At 61.0% G+C, this 22,247-nt stretch overlaps 1 protein-coding gene across 1 annotated transcript; it reads left to right on the forward strand.

Moving 5' to 3' along the window:
- The first annotated feature begins 5,207 nt into the window (after positions 1-5,207).
- Positions 5,208-20,904, forward strand: PPP1R9B (protein phosphatase 1 regulatory subunit 9B). The gene is given in 14 exon segments (XM_086687022.1): positions 5,208-5,861; positions 5,863-6,015; positions 6,017-6,430; positions 6,432-6,614; positions 6,616-7,125; positions 10,902-11,034; positions 12,402-12,522; positions 14,439-14,543; positions 15,843-15,978; positions 16,609-16,761; positions 16,883-16,936; positions 18,415-18,644; positions 19,020-19,116; positions 19,304-20,904. Coding segments are annotated over 14 exon segments (2,466 nt in total). The 5' UTR covers positions 5,208-5,738; the 3' UTR covers positions 19,358-20,904.
- Positions 20,905-22,247: the final 1,343 nt, after the last annotated feature.

A 22,247-nucleotide genomic window follows, 5' to 3' on the forward strand; every position in this document is an offset into this window, starting at 1 on the left:
CTGATGAGTTGGAGAAATCTTTCTTCTGTCCCATCCCTTCCCCACTCCCCAACACACACACACACACACACACACACACACACACACACACACACACTGACTCTCCTTCCACTGGTGGGCCCCAAAGGACCCCTTTCCTTGCTTAGGCAATGGGGGACTCTTGAGGCATCAACAGCAGGAATGAAAAACCCTTTGGGAAGTAGAGAAGGGAGGTCACTTTCACTTCAGGGATGACCCCAAAAGATCTGGAGGACCTTCAGGCAGGGGGCGTTTATATTTCAGAAGTCCACACAATAGACCTCAGAAGGAGGGGCGCCCTGGTGGCTCAGTAGGTTGAGCGTCCAACTCTTAATTTTGGCTCAGGCCATGAACTCACGGTTTCAGCATCAAGCCTTGCATCAGGCTCTGAGCTGAGCGTGGAGTCTGCTTGGGGTTCTCTCTCTCCCTTTCCCCCTTCTCTGCTTTCTCTCTCTCCCTCTCTCTCGCTCTCTCAAAAATAAATGGACATTACAAAAATTAATAAAAAAAAATACAGCTTAGAAGGAAACAAGAGGCTGGAAGCTTCATAAAGACCCACACGGATGGGGCGCCTGGGTGGCTCAGTCGGTTAAGCGGCCGACTTCAGCTCAGGTCATGATCTCTTGGTCCGTGAGTTCGAGCCCCGCGTCGGGCTCTGTGCTGACAGCTCAAAGCCTGGAGCCTGTTTCAGATTCTGTGTCTCCCTCTCTCTGACCCTCCCTTGTTCATGCTCTGTCTCTCCCTGTCTCAAAAATAAATAAAACGTTAAAAAAAAAAAAAAAAAGACCCGCACGGAGATGCCAACGTGGACGCCCAATTTTGGCCACACCTGCTCACACATGTGCACACACCTCCATACATGTTCAGATGCACATGCAGGCAACAACAGGAGACTTACCAAGTTCCTACTTTGTGCCAGGAGCTGTTCTAAATGCATAAAGCACTCACAGAACTCATTTAATCGTTAACACTCTGAGGTTGCTATGTTTTCTCCAGTTTACAGATAAAGAAAGTTGCTAAAATCCCTTAACTGGCAAGTGGCAGGTTGGGAACAAAGACAGTCTGGCTTCAGAGCCCCTGTTCTGCCTGGCTCCACAGAGAGTGGGGGAGCCCCAGGGTCCCCTGTGCTCAGGAGACTCACTCAGACATACAAATTGAGCTTTCTGAGGAAATTAGGCTTAGGGAGGGAAAATGACTAACCCCAGGTCACCCAGCAAATGCACGAAGCTATGATTCAGTTCAGACCTTTTGAACCACAGCCTAGTCTTTCCTCTAAAACCGGGTAAGTCACTTCCCTCTGCCTGTGTCTCAGTCCTTCTCACTCCCCTGGGAAGCGGTCAACCAAGGGCCAATAAAGCCCCCCCCCCCCCCCCCCCCCCCGCAGCAGCACCGACATCCTGGATTTATGTTATGTGAGAACACACACGCCTTTCCCAGCAGCTTCCTATCTGCTGAAGCCCCTGGCAGAGGAGGACAAATGAACGGGAGTGATTGGGGCGGGGACCACTGGCTCCCCACAAAATGGTTGAAGGGCAGGGTCTAGGTCGGCCTCTGCTCAGATGACTGTGGCCACAGAAACACAACGTTCACAGGCTGAGTCTCAAGGCCCCAGGGCTGGGAAGAGAAGTCAGCCTTGGCGCCCAGCCCAGGCCTGAGCCCAGGGCACTGAGGGCTTGGGACTTATCACAGATCTCCCTGCCTTCATCACCCGTGACACCTGGTGTTTAAAACTGGCCAGCCTCGAGGAACAGTCTCAGGGGGCCCTCATCAGATCTGGGGCTAGGTGGAAAATGGGGAGGGGCTCTCTCAGAAGGGTCAAGGGCAGATGATCTCTCCCTGTAGAAGCCCCCAGCCTTTTGATCAGGAACCCGGAAAGGCATCTCCTTCCCCACATACCCTACTTTCTGTGTTCCAGCTACTTCTGTTTATCTTCTCAGAGCAGAGACACCGAGTGACTTTCCCAAGGTCACACAGCTAGCAAGTGGAAGAGCCCCGATTTGATCTCTGACAGCCTAGCTCCTGGGTCAACTTTGGGAACCGCCTCACCCTCTCTTCCAGTGCAAGGTGAAGAAGGAACTTCCATTTATAAACATTTTTTTGTAATGTTTATTTATTTATTTTTAAAAAAAATTTTTTTTTCAACGTTTTATTTTATTTTATTTTTGGGACAGAGAGAGACAGAGCATGAACGGGGGAGGGGCAGAGAGAGAGGGAGACACAGAATCGGAAACAGGCTCCAGGCTCTGAGCCATCAGCCCAGAGCCTGACGCGGGGCTCGAACTCCCGGACCGCGAGATCGTGACCTGGCTGAAGTCGGACGCTTAACCGACTGCGCCACCCAGGCGCCCCAAATGTTTATTTATTTTTGAGGGGGGGGGGCAGAGGCAGAGAGTGGGAGACACAGACAACGAAGCAGGCTCCAGGCTCTGAGCTGTCAGCACAGAGCCCGACGTGGGGCTCGAGCTCATGAACTGCGAGATCATGACCTGAGCCGAACTTCCACTTAAAGACCACCAGACAACTTGGCCATCAAGGCCTTCTCCACACAGGACTACAGAAAGAATGATTAAATTACCATGGGGTGTGCGGTGCTGATCCAAAGGAGAGAGGTGAGGATTCACGGTGACAGGATGGAAATTAGGTTTAAATCTTTCCATTTGGATGGTAACCCTTCCAAAAGTACCCTCACTGCAGGGGGGATTACTGCTCCAGACAGGCAGGGAGGGGGATGGAAGAGATTACACCCCATTCCCCACCCGTCTAGCCTAATCTCACAGGCCAGCCGGCTTGGTGCCTGACCCCAGGGAAGGAGTGATGGTAAAGCATTTACTGCTCCTTAAAAGCTTCTTCGGGAATTCTGGCTGGGGGGTGTCGCTGAGCTAACCAGGAGCCCATGAAATAATAATCCCGCTCATTAGCCTCAGACTTCCAAGCTCTGGGCTGACTCCACCCTCCTACATCCCAAAGCACTTAAAAGGGTTTCACCCTTGGAAGTCTTAGGACGAGGGAGATCCAAGCACCTCGGTAATCCAGTTTGCCCCCATGCTGCTGCTGCTGGAGGTGTTGGGGGTCCCAGGGTCACTGGTCCTGACTGCTGGTTCTCAGCTCCTCCTCCCACCCTTAGAAGCCAACTTCCCCACCTGGCCAGAAGCGTGGGCCCAGACCCCTTGGGCTGGGACCAGTTAAGATGACTCACCAAAGGGTGTGGGAGATTCTGGGCAGAACACCCAGGGGCCTGCGCCCTCCTCCAGTCCACACAAGAGTTTCTGGGGACACTGTCCAAACTTCCATCCCTCAGCTAGGTGAGATTTCTGTCTCACCCAACTTCTACAGAGGGGTCGGGGGACCTTCGAGGGGAGGCAGGATTCCAGCTCCAGACTGGAACTTGGAAACCCAAGTCCCAAAGCTTGTTCTTTAAAGTCCCAAAGCTTGTTCTTTAAAGAGGTCTTCTAAAAAGGGCTAGGAGGGAGGGGAGATTGAGGATGGTTTCTTCAGCCTGTCCCATCCCAAAGTGTAAAATTGCCGGCGGCGGGGGGGCGGGGGCAGGGGAGGGGGAGGAGGGGGGGGAAAGGGCAGAAAGCAACCCCGGGCAGCTGGGCAAAGGAGGCAGGTGTCACTGGAAAGCCTGAGGTCTGGGTTCATTTCCGGTTCCTGCTTGGAGCCCAAATCTTCCCTCTCCCTTAGCCTCTGGATCCAGTCCTGTGGTTCCTGGCCCCTCCCTGTCCCAATATTCAGGATTCCCAGGCAGCTTCCCACACCCCATCCCCCATGCTCCTTTGCACGTGTTAACCGGCTTATATCCCCGCAAAACCCACACACACCCCTACAGTGGAGGGGTGGGAGGATCCCCTACAACAGCCCTTCTAGGCGAGCTGGAGAGAGAGTGGGAGATTGGGAAGAAGAGGAAGAGGATGGAAGAGAAGAGGGCGGGGGAGGAGGCAGAGACCGCAGGAAGGCCTTAGATGCAGGAAGGCAGCTGGGAGTGGGGGGGAGGCTTTGTGCCTGAGTCGTTCCCTGGGTCCTAGGGTCCACACTGTTCAGCATTTTCTGGGATCTGTGGAGTGAGGCAGCGCATCTGGACCTGTCATGGTCTATTGGGTGGACATTTACTCCCAGCCCTGGCAGCTGGGGATGGGTAGAGGGCAACCCAGGCTCCTTGTTGTATATGTGGGGTTGGGGAGAGAATCAGAACAACTTTCTGGGTTGCCGGGACAGGGGATGTGCAGATCACTACCATATTTCTCCCTGCCTCCCTAACACACACTTGCACACAGTGGCCAGGATCCTTTAGATCAGAGATCCAAGCTAGACCTCTCACTGCTGAAACTTTGGCCCCAGGCCTCCAGAATTCCTCCTCCCAAACTCCTTCTTGTTTGAGAGGCAAGAGTGCCCTAGCAGGGGCTTGAAGACAGGGATTCCGCCCCCTCTCTTGCAGCCTGGGTGCTGGGCAGGCTGACACCCCTTTCAGACTTCCAAAGGGCAAAGGCCAGCTTTGGGCTCCCACCTGGGCCATGAGGACCATTTCCTTTCTCCTTTCCTCTTCCACCACAAAGCCAGCAACACTGGACCCAGCTTTCACACCTGAGAGAGCGCAAACGGTTCTAACACGAGAATTTGTGAAAATGCAGATTCCTGCGCCGGCCTCTGAGATTCTGTTTCACAAAGTTTGGAGGAGGGCCTAGAAATCTGAATTAAAAAAAAAAAAAATTAAGTGCCCATAGATTTTGATGCTGATGGTCTTGAACCCTACTGGGGAACTCCAAGGACCATGAAGGATCCTTTGCCCCGCCCCACTAATCTCCCCTCACGTTTGGAATGGAGAGGGGACCGCACAGAGACCACTGGGGCTGGATTGCCTCCCCGCACCCAATATTTGTTGGGGGTGTGCTTCTGAGCGTCGGGATAAGCCGCAGGCAGGGGTTGGGATGGAAGGGCCGAAGAGGACAGGCCGGGAACTGGGGTCAGCGTCAGGCGGTCGGCGAGGGACCGGCAGGGGAGGGGATACGTTCGGGAGGAGGGGAAGGGGAGGGCTCACAGACTCCGGCCCCGGAAATCCGATCCCTTTAGGACCCAGAGGTGCCAGTCCCCCAGCGGCGGCGGCGAGAAGGGCAGCCGCTCGGTCTCGGGCAGCCGCCGCTCGGGCAGAGCCAGAGAAAGACCGAGGCTCGGGGCGCGGGGGGGAGGGAGGGAGGGAGGGTGGCGCGGCGGCGGAGCGGCCCGGGCCGGCCGAGCAGCCATGGGCGCCGGGGTGCCGGGCCCCCCGAGAGCCGAGGCCCCCGGCCGGGGTGGGGGACGCCCGGGCTGCCAGCCCCCGCTGACACCCGCCTCGGACGATGTGAGCCGGCGCCTCCGCCGCTGCTTCGCGGGCAGGGCGCGCGGTCCCACCGGCCCCGGCCGCCGCTTTTCTAATTTGGGTGGGGGCGACCGTAGCAGGCCGCTCTCTCGGGCTTTGAAAGAGGGGCTGGCTGTCTGTGGCAGCTGGGTTGGGGGAGGCGACCCACACAGGGCGCTCGGAGATTTTTTTTTTTTCCTTTTTTTTTTTTTTTTTTCTTCAAGCGGGGTTAACTGTTTTTGGCAGCTTGGTTTGGGGGGAGCCTAAAAAAGGCCTTCCGGGGTTTCTTTTCTCGGGGGGGAGGGGGGCGGTGGTCCCGACTTGGCCAGCCGCCTGTTGGAGGGGGGGGAGCGGGAAGCGAGGGGATGCGCCCCCGTCTCCCCCCACCATGATGAAGACGGAGCCGCGGGGGCCCGGGGGTCCCCTCCGGAGCGCCTCCCCGCACCGCAGCGCCTACGAGGCGGGCATCCAGGCGCTGAAGCCGCCGGACGCGCCCGGGCCCGACGAGGCACCCCAAGGCGGCCCACCACAAGAAATATGGCTCCAACGTCCACCGCATCAAAAGTATGTTCCTGCAGATGGGCACGACGGCGGGGCCGCCGGGCGAGGCGGGCGGCGGCGCGGGCCCCACCGAGGCCCCGCGGGCGCCCGAGCGCGGCGTGCGCCCTGTCGCTGCCGCGGGCCAGCAGCCTGAACGAGAACGTGGACCACAGCGCCCTGCTCAAGCTGGGCACCAGCGTGTCGGAGCGCGTGAGCCGCTTCGACTCCAAGCCCGCGCCCTCGGCGCAGCCCGCGCCGCCGCCGCACCCGCCGTCCCGGCTGCAGGAGACGCGGAAGCTGTTCGAACGGAGCGTCCCGGCGGCCGCGGGCGGCGACAAGGAGGCCGTGGCGCGGCGGCTGCTGAGGCAGGAGCGCGCCGGCCTGCAGGACCGGAAGCTGGACGTCGTGGTGCGCTTCAACGGCAGCACCGAGGCGCTGGACAAGCTGGACGCCGACGCCGTGTCGCCGACGGTCAGCCAGCTCAGCGCCGTTTTCGAGAAGGCCGACTCGAGGACCGGCCTCCACCGTGGGCCCGGGCTCCCCCAGGGCCGCGGCCGCCGGGGTTCCCCAGGTCAACTCGAAGCTGGTCAGTAAGCGGTCCCGGGTGTTCCAGCAGCCGCCGCCGCCGCCGCCGCCCGCCCCGTCGGGGGATGCACCGGCCGAGAAGGAACGCGGCCCTGGAGGGCAGCAGCCTCCGCAGCACCGAGTGGCCCCTGCCCGGCCGCCCCCCCAAGCCCCGGGAGGTGCGCAAGATTAAGCCCGTGGAGGTGGAGGAGAGCGGGGAGTCGGAGGCCGAGGCGGCGCCCGGGGAGGTGATTCAGGCGGAGGTGACGGTCCACGCGGCCCTGGAGAATGGCAGCACCTTGGCAACCACAGCCAGCCCCGCGCCCGAGGAGCAGAAGAAGGCCCAGGCGGCCCCGGAGGAGGCCACGGCGACCGTGGCTGCGCCTGAAAGAGGGGTGGGCAACGGCCGGGCCCCGGACGTGGCCCCCGAGGAGGCGGATGAGTCCAAGAAGGAGGACTTCTCGGAGGCAGACTTGGTGGACGTGAGCGCCTACAGTGGGCTGGGGGAGGACTCTGGGGGCAGTGCCCTGGAGGAGGACGACGAAGAAGACGAGGAGGATGGGGAGCCCCCTTACGAGCCCGAGTCGGGGTGCGTGGAGATCCCGGGCCTCTCGGAAGAAGAGGACCCGGCCCCGAGCCGGAAGATCCATTTCAGCACGGCGCCCATCCAAGTAAGTGAGCCCCCCTCCCGCCCCCGCGCCGCCCCTGCCACGTGCACGCCGTCGCCCCCGCCTCGCCAAGCCGGGTTTGGCAGGCTGAGTCAGCCCCTGCCACCCAGCCCCCTTCCCAGAAGTTACCACCCTGAGGGGGGCGTGGGGGAGTTCCAGCTGTTTGTCAGAGGGGCACGATTTTCAGGCCTGAGACAGGGCGGCCTGCCCCGACCTGCCCTCGGGTTCCTCTGCCTGCTACCTCGCCCAGGCTCCGCCGCACCCGCATCCTGGGACACCTGCTTTCCCTTCCTCTCTCCCAGACGCGCTTCCTCCGGAGGCTGCCTGAGGCTGGGACTTGGGTGGTGGGGAGGTGTGCGTCTGTGTGTGTGTCCTCAGGAGACCCTCCCCACATCGGTCCTTACTCCACTCTGGGCGGGAGAGGTGGGGGGAGCTTAGAAACACTCCCCCACCCCCACTTTTCCCCTATAGAGGAGGGAGGAGCCAAGAACTTCCTAAAACGAAGGTGTAGGGGACCGCAGCCCTTCATCCTGTCTGTAGCCCCCACCCCAAGTTTGCAGAAGTGAAAGAGGGAAGCAGGTCTATGAGGGTGAGCTGGGCCGGGCCCATGTGACTGGGGGTGGGGGAAAGGCCTGGCGCTGGGGCCCTGTTTCCTGGGGTCGGTGCTGGGCCATCTGGGGAGGTGGAGGTGTTGGGTTCCACAGGGAGCAGGCACCTTGCCTGGCCCATGAGGGGGCTGGGCCTTGGACTGGGCACGAAGAGAGGGGGTGGGGCTGGGAAAGCCCCCAGGATGCCTGGCAGCTGCCCACATGCCTTTGCTCTTGGCTGCTCAGTAGGACAGACTCTCATGGCCTTGGCAAACTCCCAGTGCTCTTGCCACATTCTCTGGGTGCCCTAAAAGAGGGATGGGGGCTGCCCTTTTTGGGGGTCTCAGTCCCCCCCCCCCCCCACTTCCCCACCATCGCTCTTGGTGATTGGTTTGTGGCTTGTGCCAGTGCCCTGAGCTCCTCAGAACAGTGCTGACGGGGTCTGGGTAGGGGGACATCCCTGGGAAGAATTAAGAGTCCCAGGTCACCACCCCCTCTTCCTGCCAGCCTCCAATCTTGGCTAGCACATCCAGTCTAGATGGCCCTTTCTCACCACCCCAGGCTCAGCTGTGCCCAGCACCAGGTCTGCTGCAGGGGGGTGTCCGGGGCCCTGGACTCTCCTAGGCCTGGACCCTGCCTTTACCCCTCCCCTGCCAAACCCTCATCTGTTTGTTTGAAGTTTCCATAACTGCTCTTGGACACTGAAGCTGCCCAGGTTTCCTCCCACCCCTCCTATCGACGGCTGCCCCTCTCCCACCTCCCCGCTCCCACCCCAGCGGAGGCCTGAAAGGTGCCACTCCAGCCACGCCATCCCTCCCCCATCTGGGGCTGCGACCTTACGTGTCCTTTCCCAGCCCTCCCCCTCCTGAGGGCGACAGGATCCTGGATGGTCTGGAAGGAAGATTATGGTGTTTCTTGGGACCCGAGGAGGAGGTGGGGACCACGGAGGGAGTCAGGACCCTCCCATCCCCAACCAGTTCTCTGAGTGGCCTGATCCCTTCAGAGGTGGAGTTTGGTTTTTCAGTCCTGGGCCTCTGACTGTCTATATTTGACACCTTACCCTGATTTTTGGGTAAAAAATAGCGCATGATTTGGAGCAGTGTTTCCCGACTCCCTGGTGACCGTCGCTCGCAGGAGTGTGGGAGCCAGTGGTCTGTGGTGCCGCCGTGGTATGTGTGACTTTTGACCTTGCTGGGGATTTCCTCCTCCCCACCCTGGGCAGTGGGTCCCTGTTTTTCCCCTTTCCCTGCCCCCATTCTGCATTGACACTGATTGGAGGGTCTTGTGTCCTACCGATGACCCGGTTGTTGCCTCTACGGAGGCTTCTGCTGAGGACAGAGAGCCCGATTCCACATGGTCAGTTGGGGGCGGGGGACTGGGCCTTCTGATAGGCTCGGCACATCGTGGTGGGCAATGTGAGGGGTGGCCTGGGGCCTGGGGTGAGGGTCAAGGGACTCGTGCAAAAGTGGGCCAAAGCCGATTTGCGAGGCCCGGGGGCATGAGTGCAACGGGGACGAAGTCACAGGTGACCCACCTGCCAGGGCCCACCGGGTGGAGTCTCATCCTGCCCGGCCACTGGCCAACCCGAGTGACCTTAGCGGCAGACCTGGCATCTTATTCTGTCTGCAGACTGGGTGGCCCCTCCCTCCAGGGGGCTTGGAGGCCAGCGGCCAGATGTCAGGGGGCCACTGCACAACTGACGATGAGCTTTAAGGGCCTAAGCTCGAGTTTCTCTGATGCAGCGAAATCGAGGGGAGTGAGTTAAGTGACCACATAGGCCCCTCCCAGCTGCACTTCTAATCCTATGAAACCCCACCGTGGGAGCGAGGCTCCGGTGGGGAGTGGAGGATGACACCGAGCGAGCCCGAACAAAGGCTGGGACACAAGTCTACTGCCCGCCAGGGTGCCCCTGGGCCTGCTCCTGGAGGAGAGAGGGCCCCGGCAGGGGCCTCGGGGGACACGGTGCTCCACTCCAGCCGCTCAGGCCTCAGGCCCAGCCGTCGGATAGAGCTGCTCCCACCCTTCCTCGCCCCCGCTTAGCTCCAAGTGGTGCCAACCTGTCGCTGCAGGCAACGAAGCATGAACGCGTCATGGTACCCCAAATGGTGCTCATTAACCTCCCACTGGGGGTACCCCCGCCTGGACCCAGAATTAGGCACTCCCACAGAGCCCCTGCCCTAGCTTCTCTGTTCTCTGGGGGAGGGTCGGAATTCTCCTTCTCACAGAGAGCCACAGGAAGGAGACAGCAGAGGGTACAGGGGCCGACAAGGTAGGGCTGGCCTTGGGGCCTCCCTGTAGGCTGGGCTCACTGTGGACCACATCAGAGAGGCTGCTGCCTGCCCGGGCTCCTTGCTGTCACCAGAGCCCCGAGCCTCTGGCCTGGGCCTCCTAGTGCACTGGGGATAAGGGGCACGCCTCCAGAGCTGCTTCTCTGGAGGGAAACTGAGGCCTGGCCATGCAGGCGAGGCCACATGGGCCTGGCGTTCTTCCCCCCACCCTTCCCACCTCCCGTCACCTGAGGGGCACCTCAAGTAGAGTGCTGCCCTTTCTCCATGGGGCTGGGGTGATCCTGCCTGCCTCCCTCCCCCACCCCAGCCTCAACTTCAAGTTCAGGTCAGCTGGGGCCTGGGGTCCTGGGTGCCTCTCTGTCCCATTCTCTCCTCCTCCCTCCCCTCTCCCTGCGTCTCACACCCGCTCCCCCCTCTCTCCCCATCTGGCAGCCTCCCGGATCTTCTCCATTCTTACTCCCCTCCTCCGCTTCCCCTCTGCTCCTGCTCAGCCTGTTCTTTCGACTCTCCCGGACTCTCCTGCCGGCCGTCTGTGTCTGCCCTTGTCTGGCTCTCTGGGTCCTCCTGTGTCTCTTTCTGCCCCAGTCTGTTGGTCTGCCTCTGACCTGGACACCTGGCCTCCTGAGTCTGACGGTTTCTCCAGGGTTGCCCTTCCTTTCCTTCCACAGCAGCCATGCTCATGCCCAGCTGGGGCTGCAGGAGAGAGGGACGGTGTGGATGGGGCGACGACGTCCCTTTGTCTCTCACCCCGTGGACTCAAGCGCTAGCAGGCCCTTCCCTCCGAGCTGGGGTCATCTTGGGGCTGGGGGAGGCCTGGAGCAGGCCAACGGGTGGCCTCAGCCGGCCCTGGCGGCCTCTCCGCACCAGCTCTGCCCTTGCCCTCTGACGAGCGGCCCCTCTGCAGGTGTTCAGTACCTACTCCAACGAGGACTACGACCGGCGCAACGAGGACGTGGATCCCATGGCCGCCTCCGCTGAGTACGAGCTAGAGAAGCGGGTAGAGAGGCTGGAGCTGTTCCCTGTGGAGCTGGAGAAGGGTGAGACACGGCTGCGGAGTGGGGGTGGGGGGGTCTCTCCTCTGGCGCCAGCTCTGCCCTGGGCCCTGGCGTGGGGTGGGGGTGGGGGGGCCTCCTCGGGGACTTTGGTGTCGCCCCTGCCAGCGCCCCCAGCCACACGGACTCCATTGCGGCCGGAGCTCCCGCCACCGACCCTGTCCTGCCCCACTCTGTGCTCACTCAGCCCAGCTGCCAGGTCCCCGGGGGGGGCACTGGGGGCTGGGCTCTGGGTTCTGTGTGGGCCTCGCGCTGAAGGGAGGCCAGCACTGATGGGACACTCCCAGCCAACTGTGTCCTCACAGGCTGTCATGGGTGCCGGGCAGGGATGGGAGGGGCCGCCGTAACAGCATGTAGACTCAGGTCAGTGGGGTCCCCGAAGAAGGAATGCTTGCATTGAGCTCTGAAGGTGGAGGTGGGGGGGGGCGGTGGGTGGAACTCAGGAGAGCTTGCGGGAAAGAGAAAAGAGAGACTCGGCTAGATTTTGATCACGAGGGCAAGGGGGGTATGTGGGGCCTCGTAGACCACGTGGAGGACGGGTGGTCCCCGTGGATGGACCGGGAAACCGTGGCAGGGCATGGGAAAGGTATTTTAGAAAGACCACCGCAGGCTGTGCTGTGGGGAGAAGGGTCGTAAGTGGATGGGGAGAGACCACAGTGGTGTGGACCAGACGATGGCTGTGTGGGAAGTGAGTGAACTGGAGAGATCCTTGCGAGGCAGAATCTGCAGGATCTGGAGGTTATTTGGCTCGGGCTGAGGCCGTGAGGGGGGAGGGAGGAATCCAGGTGACTCCCAGGCCCCAGGAGGGAGTGGCAGACGGGAAGAGCCTGTTTGTGGGGGAAGATAAGAGTTTGGATGTCAGAGGCCCGTGAGACAGGAGGGGGGGCAGCTGCGGAGAGCAAAGCGGGAAATCCCCAGTCATTGAGGCTGTGAGTATGGGTGAGTCTGTGTAGAGGAGACCAACACCATCGTGGCCACCCCCACGCCATCCCATCCCTCTGCACCCCTCATCTGCGTGCAGAATTGTCTCTGGCCAACCCCCCCGGGCCACCCTCGGCCTGCCCTGCTGCCCAGTGGTTCTTGGGGGTGGAGAGCACAGAGCAGGAGTGACCCACGAGCCTCCTGGTTGGCTTGACAAAGAGAGGGGAGAGAACGGTGTCCCTTCCCCAGTTGCGGACATCCCCTGAGTGCGGGGCCTGCTGCTCGAGGTCGGGCCGTGCCCTGGGGTGAGGTTGGAGATTGGGGTGGGGGGGGACGTCTCTCTCTCTCTGTCCCCCTGCAAGCCCTGGCTGGAACGCCTCACCCCACCCCCACCTCCCAACACCAGCCTCTCACGACTTTTTGCTCCACAGACTCTGAGGGCCTGGGCATCAGCATCATCGGTATGGGGGCCGGGGCGGACATGGGCCTGGAGAAGCTGGGCATCTTCGTGAAGACCGTGACCGAGGGTGGTGCAGCCCATCGGGACGGCAGGTACCGCCTCCCCCTCCCCCACTGGCTGCCAGCCGCGGGGCGGGCCACTGTTTGTGTGGGGCTCAGGTATTCCTGGAGCCTTACTGTGCTAGCTGCTGGTCCAGGGGGTACAGCGCCGAACACAGCTGATGGGACCCCTGCCCTCAAGGCACTTACATTCTTTGGAGGGGGGCTGCACGGAGGCATCGTACGTCCTGGCTTTCGGTGTGTGTTGGGCTGCGGTAGGGAGAGCACAGGCGTGGAGATTGTGTTCCTGGCGGAGACCTCTGAGCTTTTTGATTTTCACTTAGCAAATACCGAGTCTCTGGCTCTGCGGGCGGGGCTGGAGCCAGCCCTGGGGAGTCAGCGATGAGGGCCTTGCCCTCAAGAAGCATGTGGTATGTTGAGGCAGACGGGCATCCAAGTGGACGCACAGAAACCACGGGAAAAGTAGCACAGGGGTGCCACGAAGGCATCAAAAGGAGGACTTGTTCTCTCTGGCTCGCAGGGAAGGCTTCCTGGAGGAAGTGACGTTGGAGCTGAGACCTGAAGGATGAGCAGGAGTTAGCCAGGCTGAGGGAGTAGAATGTGCAGCAGGTTCCAGGAAGGGGACTGAAAGCAGGCGGGTGTGGCGGGAGCATAGCAAGCAAGGGGGATCCAGGTGCGTGGTGTGGCTAGAAAGACTGGTGGGCCGTGCCTGGAGGGGAGACGCTCCTTGTGTGGGTGCGTGTGCATGTATGCGCACGGGTGCTCTGCTTGGCGTCTGAGGCTGGAGGGGTCAGAAGGTTCAGGGAGGGCCTCCTGGAGCCCCAGGCAGCCCAGTGACCCCACTGTGGGCCCCTCCACTGTGTGTGTGTATCGCAGGGGGGAAGTGGGACGGGCTTTAGGGCGTCCCTGGGGTTGTCAGAAGTTGGAGGTTGATAATCAGGGGTGCCTTGTGGTGGTACCTCCCAACCCAGACCCCCTCAGTGTGACAGAGGTGAATGGGTGTCCCTGTGAGGGCCGGGTGACTTGGGGTCGTGTTGCTGGAGCTTGGGTTGCCTCATTCAGGGTGCTGCTGCCTGCTGTGGCCCTGGGGGCTCGGGGGGCAGACAAAAGGAAGGTGACGGCCTCCGCCCTTTCCCTTACCCCCTCATTTGAATTTCCAGAGCCTTCCCTGTGGTCCTCCGTTGGTGGTGTGGGAAGTGTGTGCCCATGTTGAGTGTGGCCACACGTGGGGCATGCGGGGGTGAGCTCTTCACAATAGGCCATTTCCTCCATTTCCGCATAGGAGGCCGGGGAGAAGGCCTGGAGCTTGCAGGGAGGTGGGAGTGGAGGAAGGAGGTGGCCAAGGGTCCCGCCAGTCCCTTCGTCCCCCTCGGCAGGCTGGGCCGGAGACCCCCGTCTCTCTCCTTGTCCCGAGAAGCAGGGCCCCTCGTGCCACACCGAGAACGTGGTGGGGGCTGTGTCCCCGTATGAGGGTGCCGTGAGCCTACGGGCCAGCACATGAGCACTGCAGTTTGCTCCGCTACATGGGTCTCGGGCATTTAGGAGCCACTCGGCAGACCCGGGTCTGTAGACGTGGACTTAGAAGCGGACCGTGTGTCACCTTTGCTTCGGGCCCCCGCCGGCGTCCGTGGTGGTAATGAACTCTAGATGCTCTATACCTGCTCTGTCGGGTGTGACGGAGGAGGGACAGGGGTGTGATTGTCGCAGGACGTGTGCCTGCCACCACTCCTGGTCCTGCGTGCCCGTGTCTGCTTTGCCTGCCCGGGTCTCCCTGCCCGCTGGTGAGTCTGGGCGATACGGGATGCTCTGGCCTCATGCGTTTTATGCAAGTAGACAAAGTACCAGGGCCCAGCGGGGACTGAGCCTCGAGTTTCGGATGGGAGGGGGACCACCTCTACCTCAGCTCCGGTTCCCCGGTGACCCCCGCTGACCAGTGTGGCCTCTCCCAGGATCCAAGTGAATGATCTCCTTGTGGAGGTGGATGGCACGAGTCTGGTGGGAGTGACCCAGAGCTTTGCAGCCTCCGTGCTCCGGAACACCAAGGGTCGAGTGCGGTAAGGGCCCGGAGCAGGGGGGTGCTGGGTGGGAGGGGTGGGAGCGGACGGGAGGTTTGGCCCTCATCCCGGCACTCAGCCCACCTGGCCGTACCCAGGTAAGGTTCTGGGCAGCCCGCCTTATTTTTTTTTTTTTTTAATTAAAGTTTATTTTTATTTATTTTGAGAGCGAGAGAGCAAGCGGGGGAGGGACAGAGAGAAAGAATCCCAAGCAGGCTCTGCCCTGTCCGTGCAGAGCCCGACGTAGGGCTCGAACTCACGGACCCTGAGATCGTGACCTGAGCCGACTCCAAGAGTCAGATGATTAACCGACCGACCGAACCACTGGGCGGCTCACCACACAGAGGAGCTTTCATGGCCTCCCTCCCCAAAGGAATTGCTGTGCCCGTATCCCTACCCTACGTCTGCCGTCCTCTCCCAAGCCCCTGAGTACTGCTGGCCACCAGCACAGGCTTCAAGGCCCATGGCCCGCTGCACCTCCAAACTGGCCTCTTGGACTTATTCTTCCCCTGCGTGTCCGTGACTAACTCACCAAAGAACCAAGATGTGCAGGGAGAATGCCATCCAAATTGGAGTCTCCCCCACCGGGCACCTACCCCATCCTTCTCTCTCACCCACTGTGTAATCCTGGCCGACTCTCCTCCCCGGGCCTGTCGGTGAAGGGAGCTGGGCTAGGAGCTCCTTACGTCCCTCTCTGGCATAACATTCGGGGACCACTCCCTGCCCCCTCCAAGAGGGGCACTGCCCCCAGGAAAGGGTGGTGGACAGAAACAGGATGTGGGTGGCCACGGAGAGGAGGGGCTGGTGCCTGGAAGTTCCACTACTTCCTCTCCATCCCAATCTCCACTCACCATCGTCCCGCCCCTTCCTGAAGCTGGGGGCTTGGAGCTCACACAAGGCACACCCCCACAGCCCCAGGGCAGGGGAGTGGGGAAGCCGGCTGCTGGGATGGGTCAGGGCCCCGGTTTCTCCCCCGGTGGTGGAGGAAGAGCCCCCTGCCCAGGCGGCTTCTGAACTCCTGTCCCCTGCAGCCCAGCAGGGGGTTTGGCTGACATCACCCCTCCCCCAAAACTGGCCGCGAGGGTTAGCGGGCCTTCTGCCTCTCTGGGGAAGGAAACCCAAGAAGGGCCCCCAGCTCCCCCATTCATTATTAACACTCCACGGCCTCTGGACTCAACCCTCTCATTTCACCTCCCTTGGGAGGGTCCGGGGGGGGCGGAGGTGGTGCCCCAGCGGGGAGGATGGTGGCATCACCCAGTCGAAGACAGAGGCGAAGGCATGACGCTAGTGCCCCTGCAGATTTATGATTGGCCGGGAGCGGCCAGGCGAGCAGAGTGAGGTGGCCCAGCTAATTCAGCAGACCCTGGAACAGGAGCGATGGCAGCGGGAGATGATGGAGCAGAGATACGCCCAGTACGGGGAGGACGACGAGGAGGTAGGGACTGCTGGCCCGGCCGGTGGCATCATCGCCCCCTGGTGGCTGGATGGAGCATTACAACCATCCTCTGACCCTGCTTTCCCAGGCCTTGTGAAGAAGGCGGGCGCACACCAGTCCCTATCCTATCCTGGGGGAGTCCCCAGACTGAGGGAGGACATGCAGACCCTTCCTTCAAAGAACACTTAGTCTTCTGGAAGGGGTCACACTTTCTGTCTTCAGAGACCCTTCCTGCTCCTACAAGGAAAACACAGTTCCTTCAAAGAGTCCCTACTCTGAGGGGAAGGCATACATAGCCTCTACCCTCAGGGGACCTAATCTAAGGAAGGAGATGGGGCTCCAGACCTCAGGGGACCCGTGGAGTGAAGGGAAAAGCACAGGCTGTTTCTTCAGGGGTCCCAGTCTTACAGGGGAACTACCTGGGCCTTCAGGGGACTCCCCAGGCTGCCGGGGGCAGACGCAAACCACACCCACTGGCGTAGCCCCAGTCTGATGGGGGAGGCATGAACCACACCCCTGGGTAGCCCCCCAGTCTGACTTGGGCAGACCGTTGCCAGTCTAAGCCCCGCTCATCAGGGCTGAGGGAGGCCGGGGTGGACAGGATGTGCAGTCGTCTCTCTCCCTTCTCAGACAGGAGAATATGCCACCGATGAGGATGAGGAGCTCAGCCCCACGTTCCCAGGGGGCGAGATGGCCATCGAGGTGTTCGAGCTGGCGGAAAACGAGGACGCCTTGTCCCCCGTGGACATGGAGCCCGAGAAGCTGGTGCACAAGTTTAAGGAGGTGGGAAGAGGAGGGGAGGGGCGGTCCCTGGGCTGGTGGCGGGCAAAGGCAGGCCATTATCCCTCTCAACAGCACGGCCAACTCCAGCCGGAGCTGAGCGTCTGCCTCTCTGCCCCCACAGCTCCAGATCAAGCACGCTGTGACTGAGGCAGAGATCCAGCAACTAAAAAGGAAGGTAAGAGCATGGCAGGGGGAGTGGGGTCACTCACCGAGATCTCTAGGGACGCCCACTCAGTGTGGACATCGAGACACTGGACTCGGGCTTCACGTGACCGTATACGCAGGTGCGTCAGCCTGCATAGGTACACCCTCGGCATCCGTCTGCCGAGACACAGAGGCACGACCCTCCCTCGGGAAGAGGGTCACAGGACGCGTGCATTCTCGCACAGGGGCTGATGTTGGAGGCTGGCAAGCCAATTAGAGGCCCTGGTGGTGTCCTTGGGGGCGTGGTGACCAGGGCTGCCCAGAGTGCCGGCAGAGGGTATGGATCGGAAGGACGGGTTGGAGCCGCATCTCTGAGGTGGAGATGATGGGCCACACCCCATGCAGAGCATGAAAGCGAGTCAAAGGTCTGTTCGTGCTTTCAATCTGTAAAAGCCTATAAGGCACCTTCTAAGTGCCCAGCACTCTTCCGGTCCCCGTGGTGCGCAGAAGCAGATTTGATGCCGTCCCTGGTGCACAGTGACGTCTGTGTCCTTACCAACTGACACGGGGCTCTGTAGGAGAAGAGTACAGGGATGCCGAGCACCTAGAGCAGGGGAACCTGATCCAGCCCGAGTGTGTGTGGGGGGGGGGTGGGTGCGGGGGGCAGAGCTGTTGGAGGGAATCACAGGAGACTTCTCTGGGGAAGTGACACACTGAGCAGAGAGCCAACGAGTAAGCTAGGGGGAGATAATGGGGCAAGAGGGAGAGGAGGTGGGGGGGAGGCATTCTAGGCAGAGGGAACGGCACGGGCAAGGGCCTTGTGGCACGAGGGAACGTGGCAAGTCTGAGGATCTCCAAGAAGGCCCATGCGGCTGGGGTACAGACAGCAGGTGGCGTTTGCCACCAGCAAGGCTGGAGGGGGAGGCAGGGGCTTGAGGCTGAGCACTGGCGTGGCAGTGAGACCGCGGAAAGGAGGACTAGATTTGTGCGGGTGGGGTGACCGTGAGAAGCGGGAGACAAGGTGGCAGAGGAGCGGGGATTGTTCAGGAAGCCACTGAAGCAGGGACTGGTCAGCAGGGCCAGAGCTGCGGAGGGGACACAGGGCGATGGCGACCCTCACCGGCCCTGCTCTTTTACACCTACCCTCTTCCTGTGGCCCTGTGAGCTTGGCAAGGCAGGAAGCAGTCCCATTTCACAGATGGGAGGCCGGAGGCTTAAGACAGAAGTTGCCTATCCGCAGGTCACAGAGCTGGTCAGTGACTGACCCGGGCCTCTGGCCCGCGAGGCGCGTGCACGGCGCAGGGGCCCTGGTTGGGGGCTCTGAGGCTGAGCTCCCGCCTCTCCCCACTCCAGGCTCTGGTTCTCAGGCTCGGCCAAGGAGAGTTAGTACTTGGGGGGCAGCGGGCTTCACACCTGCAGGCGTCCTCCAGAGACTGGCCCTGGGGCCAGGATGGGGGCACTCCTCGGCTGCCTCTGGCCCGCACCAATCCATGGCTGCTCCTTCCTCAGCTACAGAGCCTGGAGCAGGAGAAGGGGCGGTGGCGGGTGGAGAAGGCCCAGCTGGAGCAGAGCGTGGAGGAGAACAAGGAGCGCATGGAGAAGCTGGAGGGCTACTGGGGGGAGGCCCAGAGCCTGTGCCAGGCTGTGGACGAGCACCTGCGGGAGACCCAGGCCCAGTACCAGGCCCTGGAGCGCAAGTACAGCAAGGCCAAACGCCTCATCAAAGACTACCAGCAGAAGTACGCGGCCGGGGCACTAGGAGCAGGGGGTGGGGGTGGGGGGCGGGTCCTGGCCCAGGGTGGACTGAGAGAGGCCTCTGGTGGTAGAACCTCCCCACCGCCACCTGAGTAGAGAGGCAAAGAGCACAGAAGTTGGAGGGCGCCCTGGTGAGGGTGCCTGAGCCCAGGATGACTGGCCACCGGGGCCAGCACAGGCCCCAGAAGCTTTGGAAAGACCTGGGGCCTCCCCACCTAAGAACGGGGGGGGGGGGAGAGAGAGAGAGAGAGAGAGCTGCTCAGGTGGGGCTAAGGACAGGGCTGAGGGCCCTGAGACTCCTTGGATGGCAGTCAGACCACACACCCTCACCCATGGGCTGCCCCCCTGCTGACCCCTAGGGAGATCGAGTTCCTGAAAAAGGAGACCGCACAGCGCCGGGTTCTGGAAGAGTCAGAGCTGGCTAGGAAGGAGGAAATGGACAAGCTCCTGGACAAGGTAGGCCCAGGGGTGCGCTGGGGGAGGGGACAGCAGGTAGACCCCTCCTCTCAGGCTCCCTGTGGATCCTGGAGGGAGACAGAGAGAGTCGTGTTGCTGGCTTGGGGTCCTGCCACCACCAGGGTGGGCAGAGGGGCAGGGCCTGTGCCTGGTCTCAGGCCTGACCCCTCTCCCTTTTGTTTGCCAGATCTCAGAACTGGAAGGGAACCTGCAATCACTGAGGAATTCCAACTCTACTTAACAGGAATCACTCCTTGATGGGACAATAATTAATCCCCTCCCATTGTCCTCCCTCCCCTGTCCTCAATACTTCACCCCGCCCCCTACCAGCCTGGGGACAGGTGCCCCGACTCCCCCACCCTCCGCCCCACCTCCCCCAGCTTCAGGGACCAGAGGGCCTGGGCAGACAGAGGTGGCTGGAAGAACGGCCTCTCGCTCGCCCTGCGGGGCTGAGGCACGGAGGCCCAGGGATGCCGAGGGTTTGGCCTGGGTGGTGGATGGACACAAGGACCTGCAGACCATACTGCCAGACTTTACAACCTCCAGCCTTTGTCTCTGGACTGGAATGGGGCTGGGGGCTCTCCCAGCATCTCACCACCTGGAGGCTGCTCCCTGCCCACGGGGCTCCTATGTGGCCCCTGGGCCTCTTGACTTGAGATTCTACCTTCTTGGCCCCTTTCCCCATCCCCCATCATTGTGCTGTCTCTGTTGCATTCTGACCCTCCTGCTGGGAGGGGTTGCCTCCACGCCTCCTCCTCCCATCCTGGTCCCTCATCCCAGGAGGGACAGAGTCCACCCTGGAGCCTGGAGGCTGGGACTGGCCCTGCACTGATTTCTCATGCATCCTTCGGGAAAAGGGGAGAGTCCAGGACACCTGGTCCCCAGCTCCCCCTTCCCTGGGGCAGCAGCCCTCAATTTTTCCTTGTGCCTCCCGACCCCCAGGTGCCAAATAGCCATAACCTCCTCCTGGAACTGTTCTGTGGCCTCTCTGGGCTCCTGGCCGAGCCTGGGAATACCAGGGAGGAGAGGTCAGCTTAGGGGGCCTGGCTGCAGCTTAGGCAAGGCGAACATTTCCCACCCACCCACCGGAGAGCCAGGCCCTGCCCTGCCCAGGGCCACACCTGGAAGCCTTGTACTAACATCGCAAATTCCGCCTCGCTCCACCCACGCCCACAGTTTTCCAATGTTTTGACCGGAGGGCAAAATTTTACTACTACTCATCTTTTTGGAGACCAGGGCTGCCCTGCTGGCAGCCTGCTTTCTAAGTGAAATCCACTCCGTTTCCCCACTCTAACCCCAAATTGGGGATTGGACCAAGGGAGGTGAGACCCGCCCCCACCCCCACCCCCAGGTCCCCTCCTCTTTTCAGGATCCACCTCTCATTCTGCCTCTTCCTCATGCCCCTGCCCCAGACTGGATTTTTGTTCATTTTTTAAAAACAGACAACCCCCATCACATCCGTTTGGGCTTCTCGACCCCTGTAAATAGACCACGCCATCGATCAGTATTTCTCGCCCCCCACCCCCACCCCTTGCCCCCAAGACGTGCCCCTACCCCCTGAAAGAGCTGGCTGTCTCAGTGCCCAGACCTACGCACTTCTCCTTCGCCCCGGCAGATGGAGTGGGCGGGGCCGCGGGGCGCTTCCGGTTTCTCCAACCGGCACCGCCCCCGCCCCGCCCCCCCCGCAGGACTGCGTCTCTGTATATAATATATATATGTATGTATTGTTCCCGGTTTTGTACGGACCATGCCCTCTGTCAAGTCGCCCCCATAAAAGCAGCCCCCAGAGCCTCGCTGACTGGTATCTTGTTTCGTGGGGGAGGGACAGGGTTGTCGGTCTGTGCCCCGTGGTCCCCTCCTACCCGTGCTGCCTCTGACCGTGAGGCTCCTTCTACAGAGATCCCATATATTCCCGCTTCCAGCAAATTCCTTGTCACCATTTCCTCCATCAGCACCCATACATTTTTGCCCATTTCTCCTGGTCAGGCCTGGGCTTTCCAGAGAGTTCCTTAGGCCTATTGCATTTCCTCTTTTTAGGAGCCTTCTGAGTTCAGAGAATGGGTTAGATATGATATGGTCAGGCGAGGCGCAGGTCCCTCCCCTGAGAAGTCTAACCTGCTGGGGATACCCAGTCTCTACTCTCACAAGGCACCTTACCTGAGGTACCTGAAGGATCAAGGGTTTCCTAGAGGTGGGAGGGGACACGGCAGAGCAGTTTTGTCCCCCGGGTGCTAGAAAATTTAAGTCGTTCTAGCCCCCAGCTCTGTGCCAGCATGTCTGATTGCTATAGAATGGGTCTGGCAGTCCAGATACCAGGGTTCCAGGACGAGATTTGGTGAAGTCCCAGAGAGTGGAGAGAGCAGGGGGGAGTAGGGCCAAGGCTGGGGCAGTCCCCAACACCAGCCTTAGCCTTCCTGTGGGCGCTGGTGCGTGTATATGTGAGAGAACAGAAGCACGAGGCACTTGTGCTCAGTGGCCTGGCCCCCAAGGGGATTCTCATGTTCCCCTTTGCCTGAAGGAATGAAGTCCCAACATCAGGGCCCTTTAAGGTCACTTTGATGGGTCCCTGACAACACCCAAGATGACTGACCTCTACCAGAACCCCTGGTGGCAGTCAGCACCTGAGGCAGGCACTCCCTTGCGGAGGGTTTTGTCACACAAGTCTCATGTCAAGCCAAATTCTGGCTTCCCACTCCTTCCTCTCAAAAATCCTAGTTCTACACTTCAGGACCATAGAGCACCCATCCAGCCTGCCACCCACCTGGAGGGTACTTAGAAACCTAGGGATGGTGACCATGCCTCTCAAGTCGTCTTCTCCAGGTGGATCATCCTTGAAGGATCCTTAGAATACTTCTGGGAAGAAAGATCCAGGTGCCCAACCAAATCCCAAGATCAGAGACCACCAGACCACAAGGCCACAGGTCATGGCTCCAGAGATAGAGGTCACTGAGGCCCTGCTCAGGGAACCTAGCCAAGAAATCCCAAGAAGTGAAGTGGCCGGACCAACACGGGTGGGAAGGCAGACATGGGGTTGTGACACCTTCTGCTGGTCTGACTGGGGCTACGTGTATATGGTGGGCTGCCGGTGCCCCCATCTGTCCTGTGCATTGTGTGAGGGTCCTGCACACTGC

This window comes from Puma concolor, chromosome E1 (genome assembly GCF_028749965.1).
Source record: "Puma concolor isolate L17-30 chromosome E1, mPumCon1.1.hap2, whole genome shotgun sequence".
NCBI classification, from domain to species: domain Eukaryota; kingdom Metazoa; phylum Chordata; class Mammalia; order Carnivora; family Felidae; genus Puma; species Puma concolor.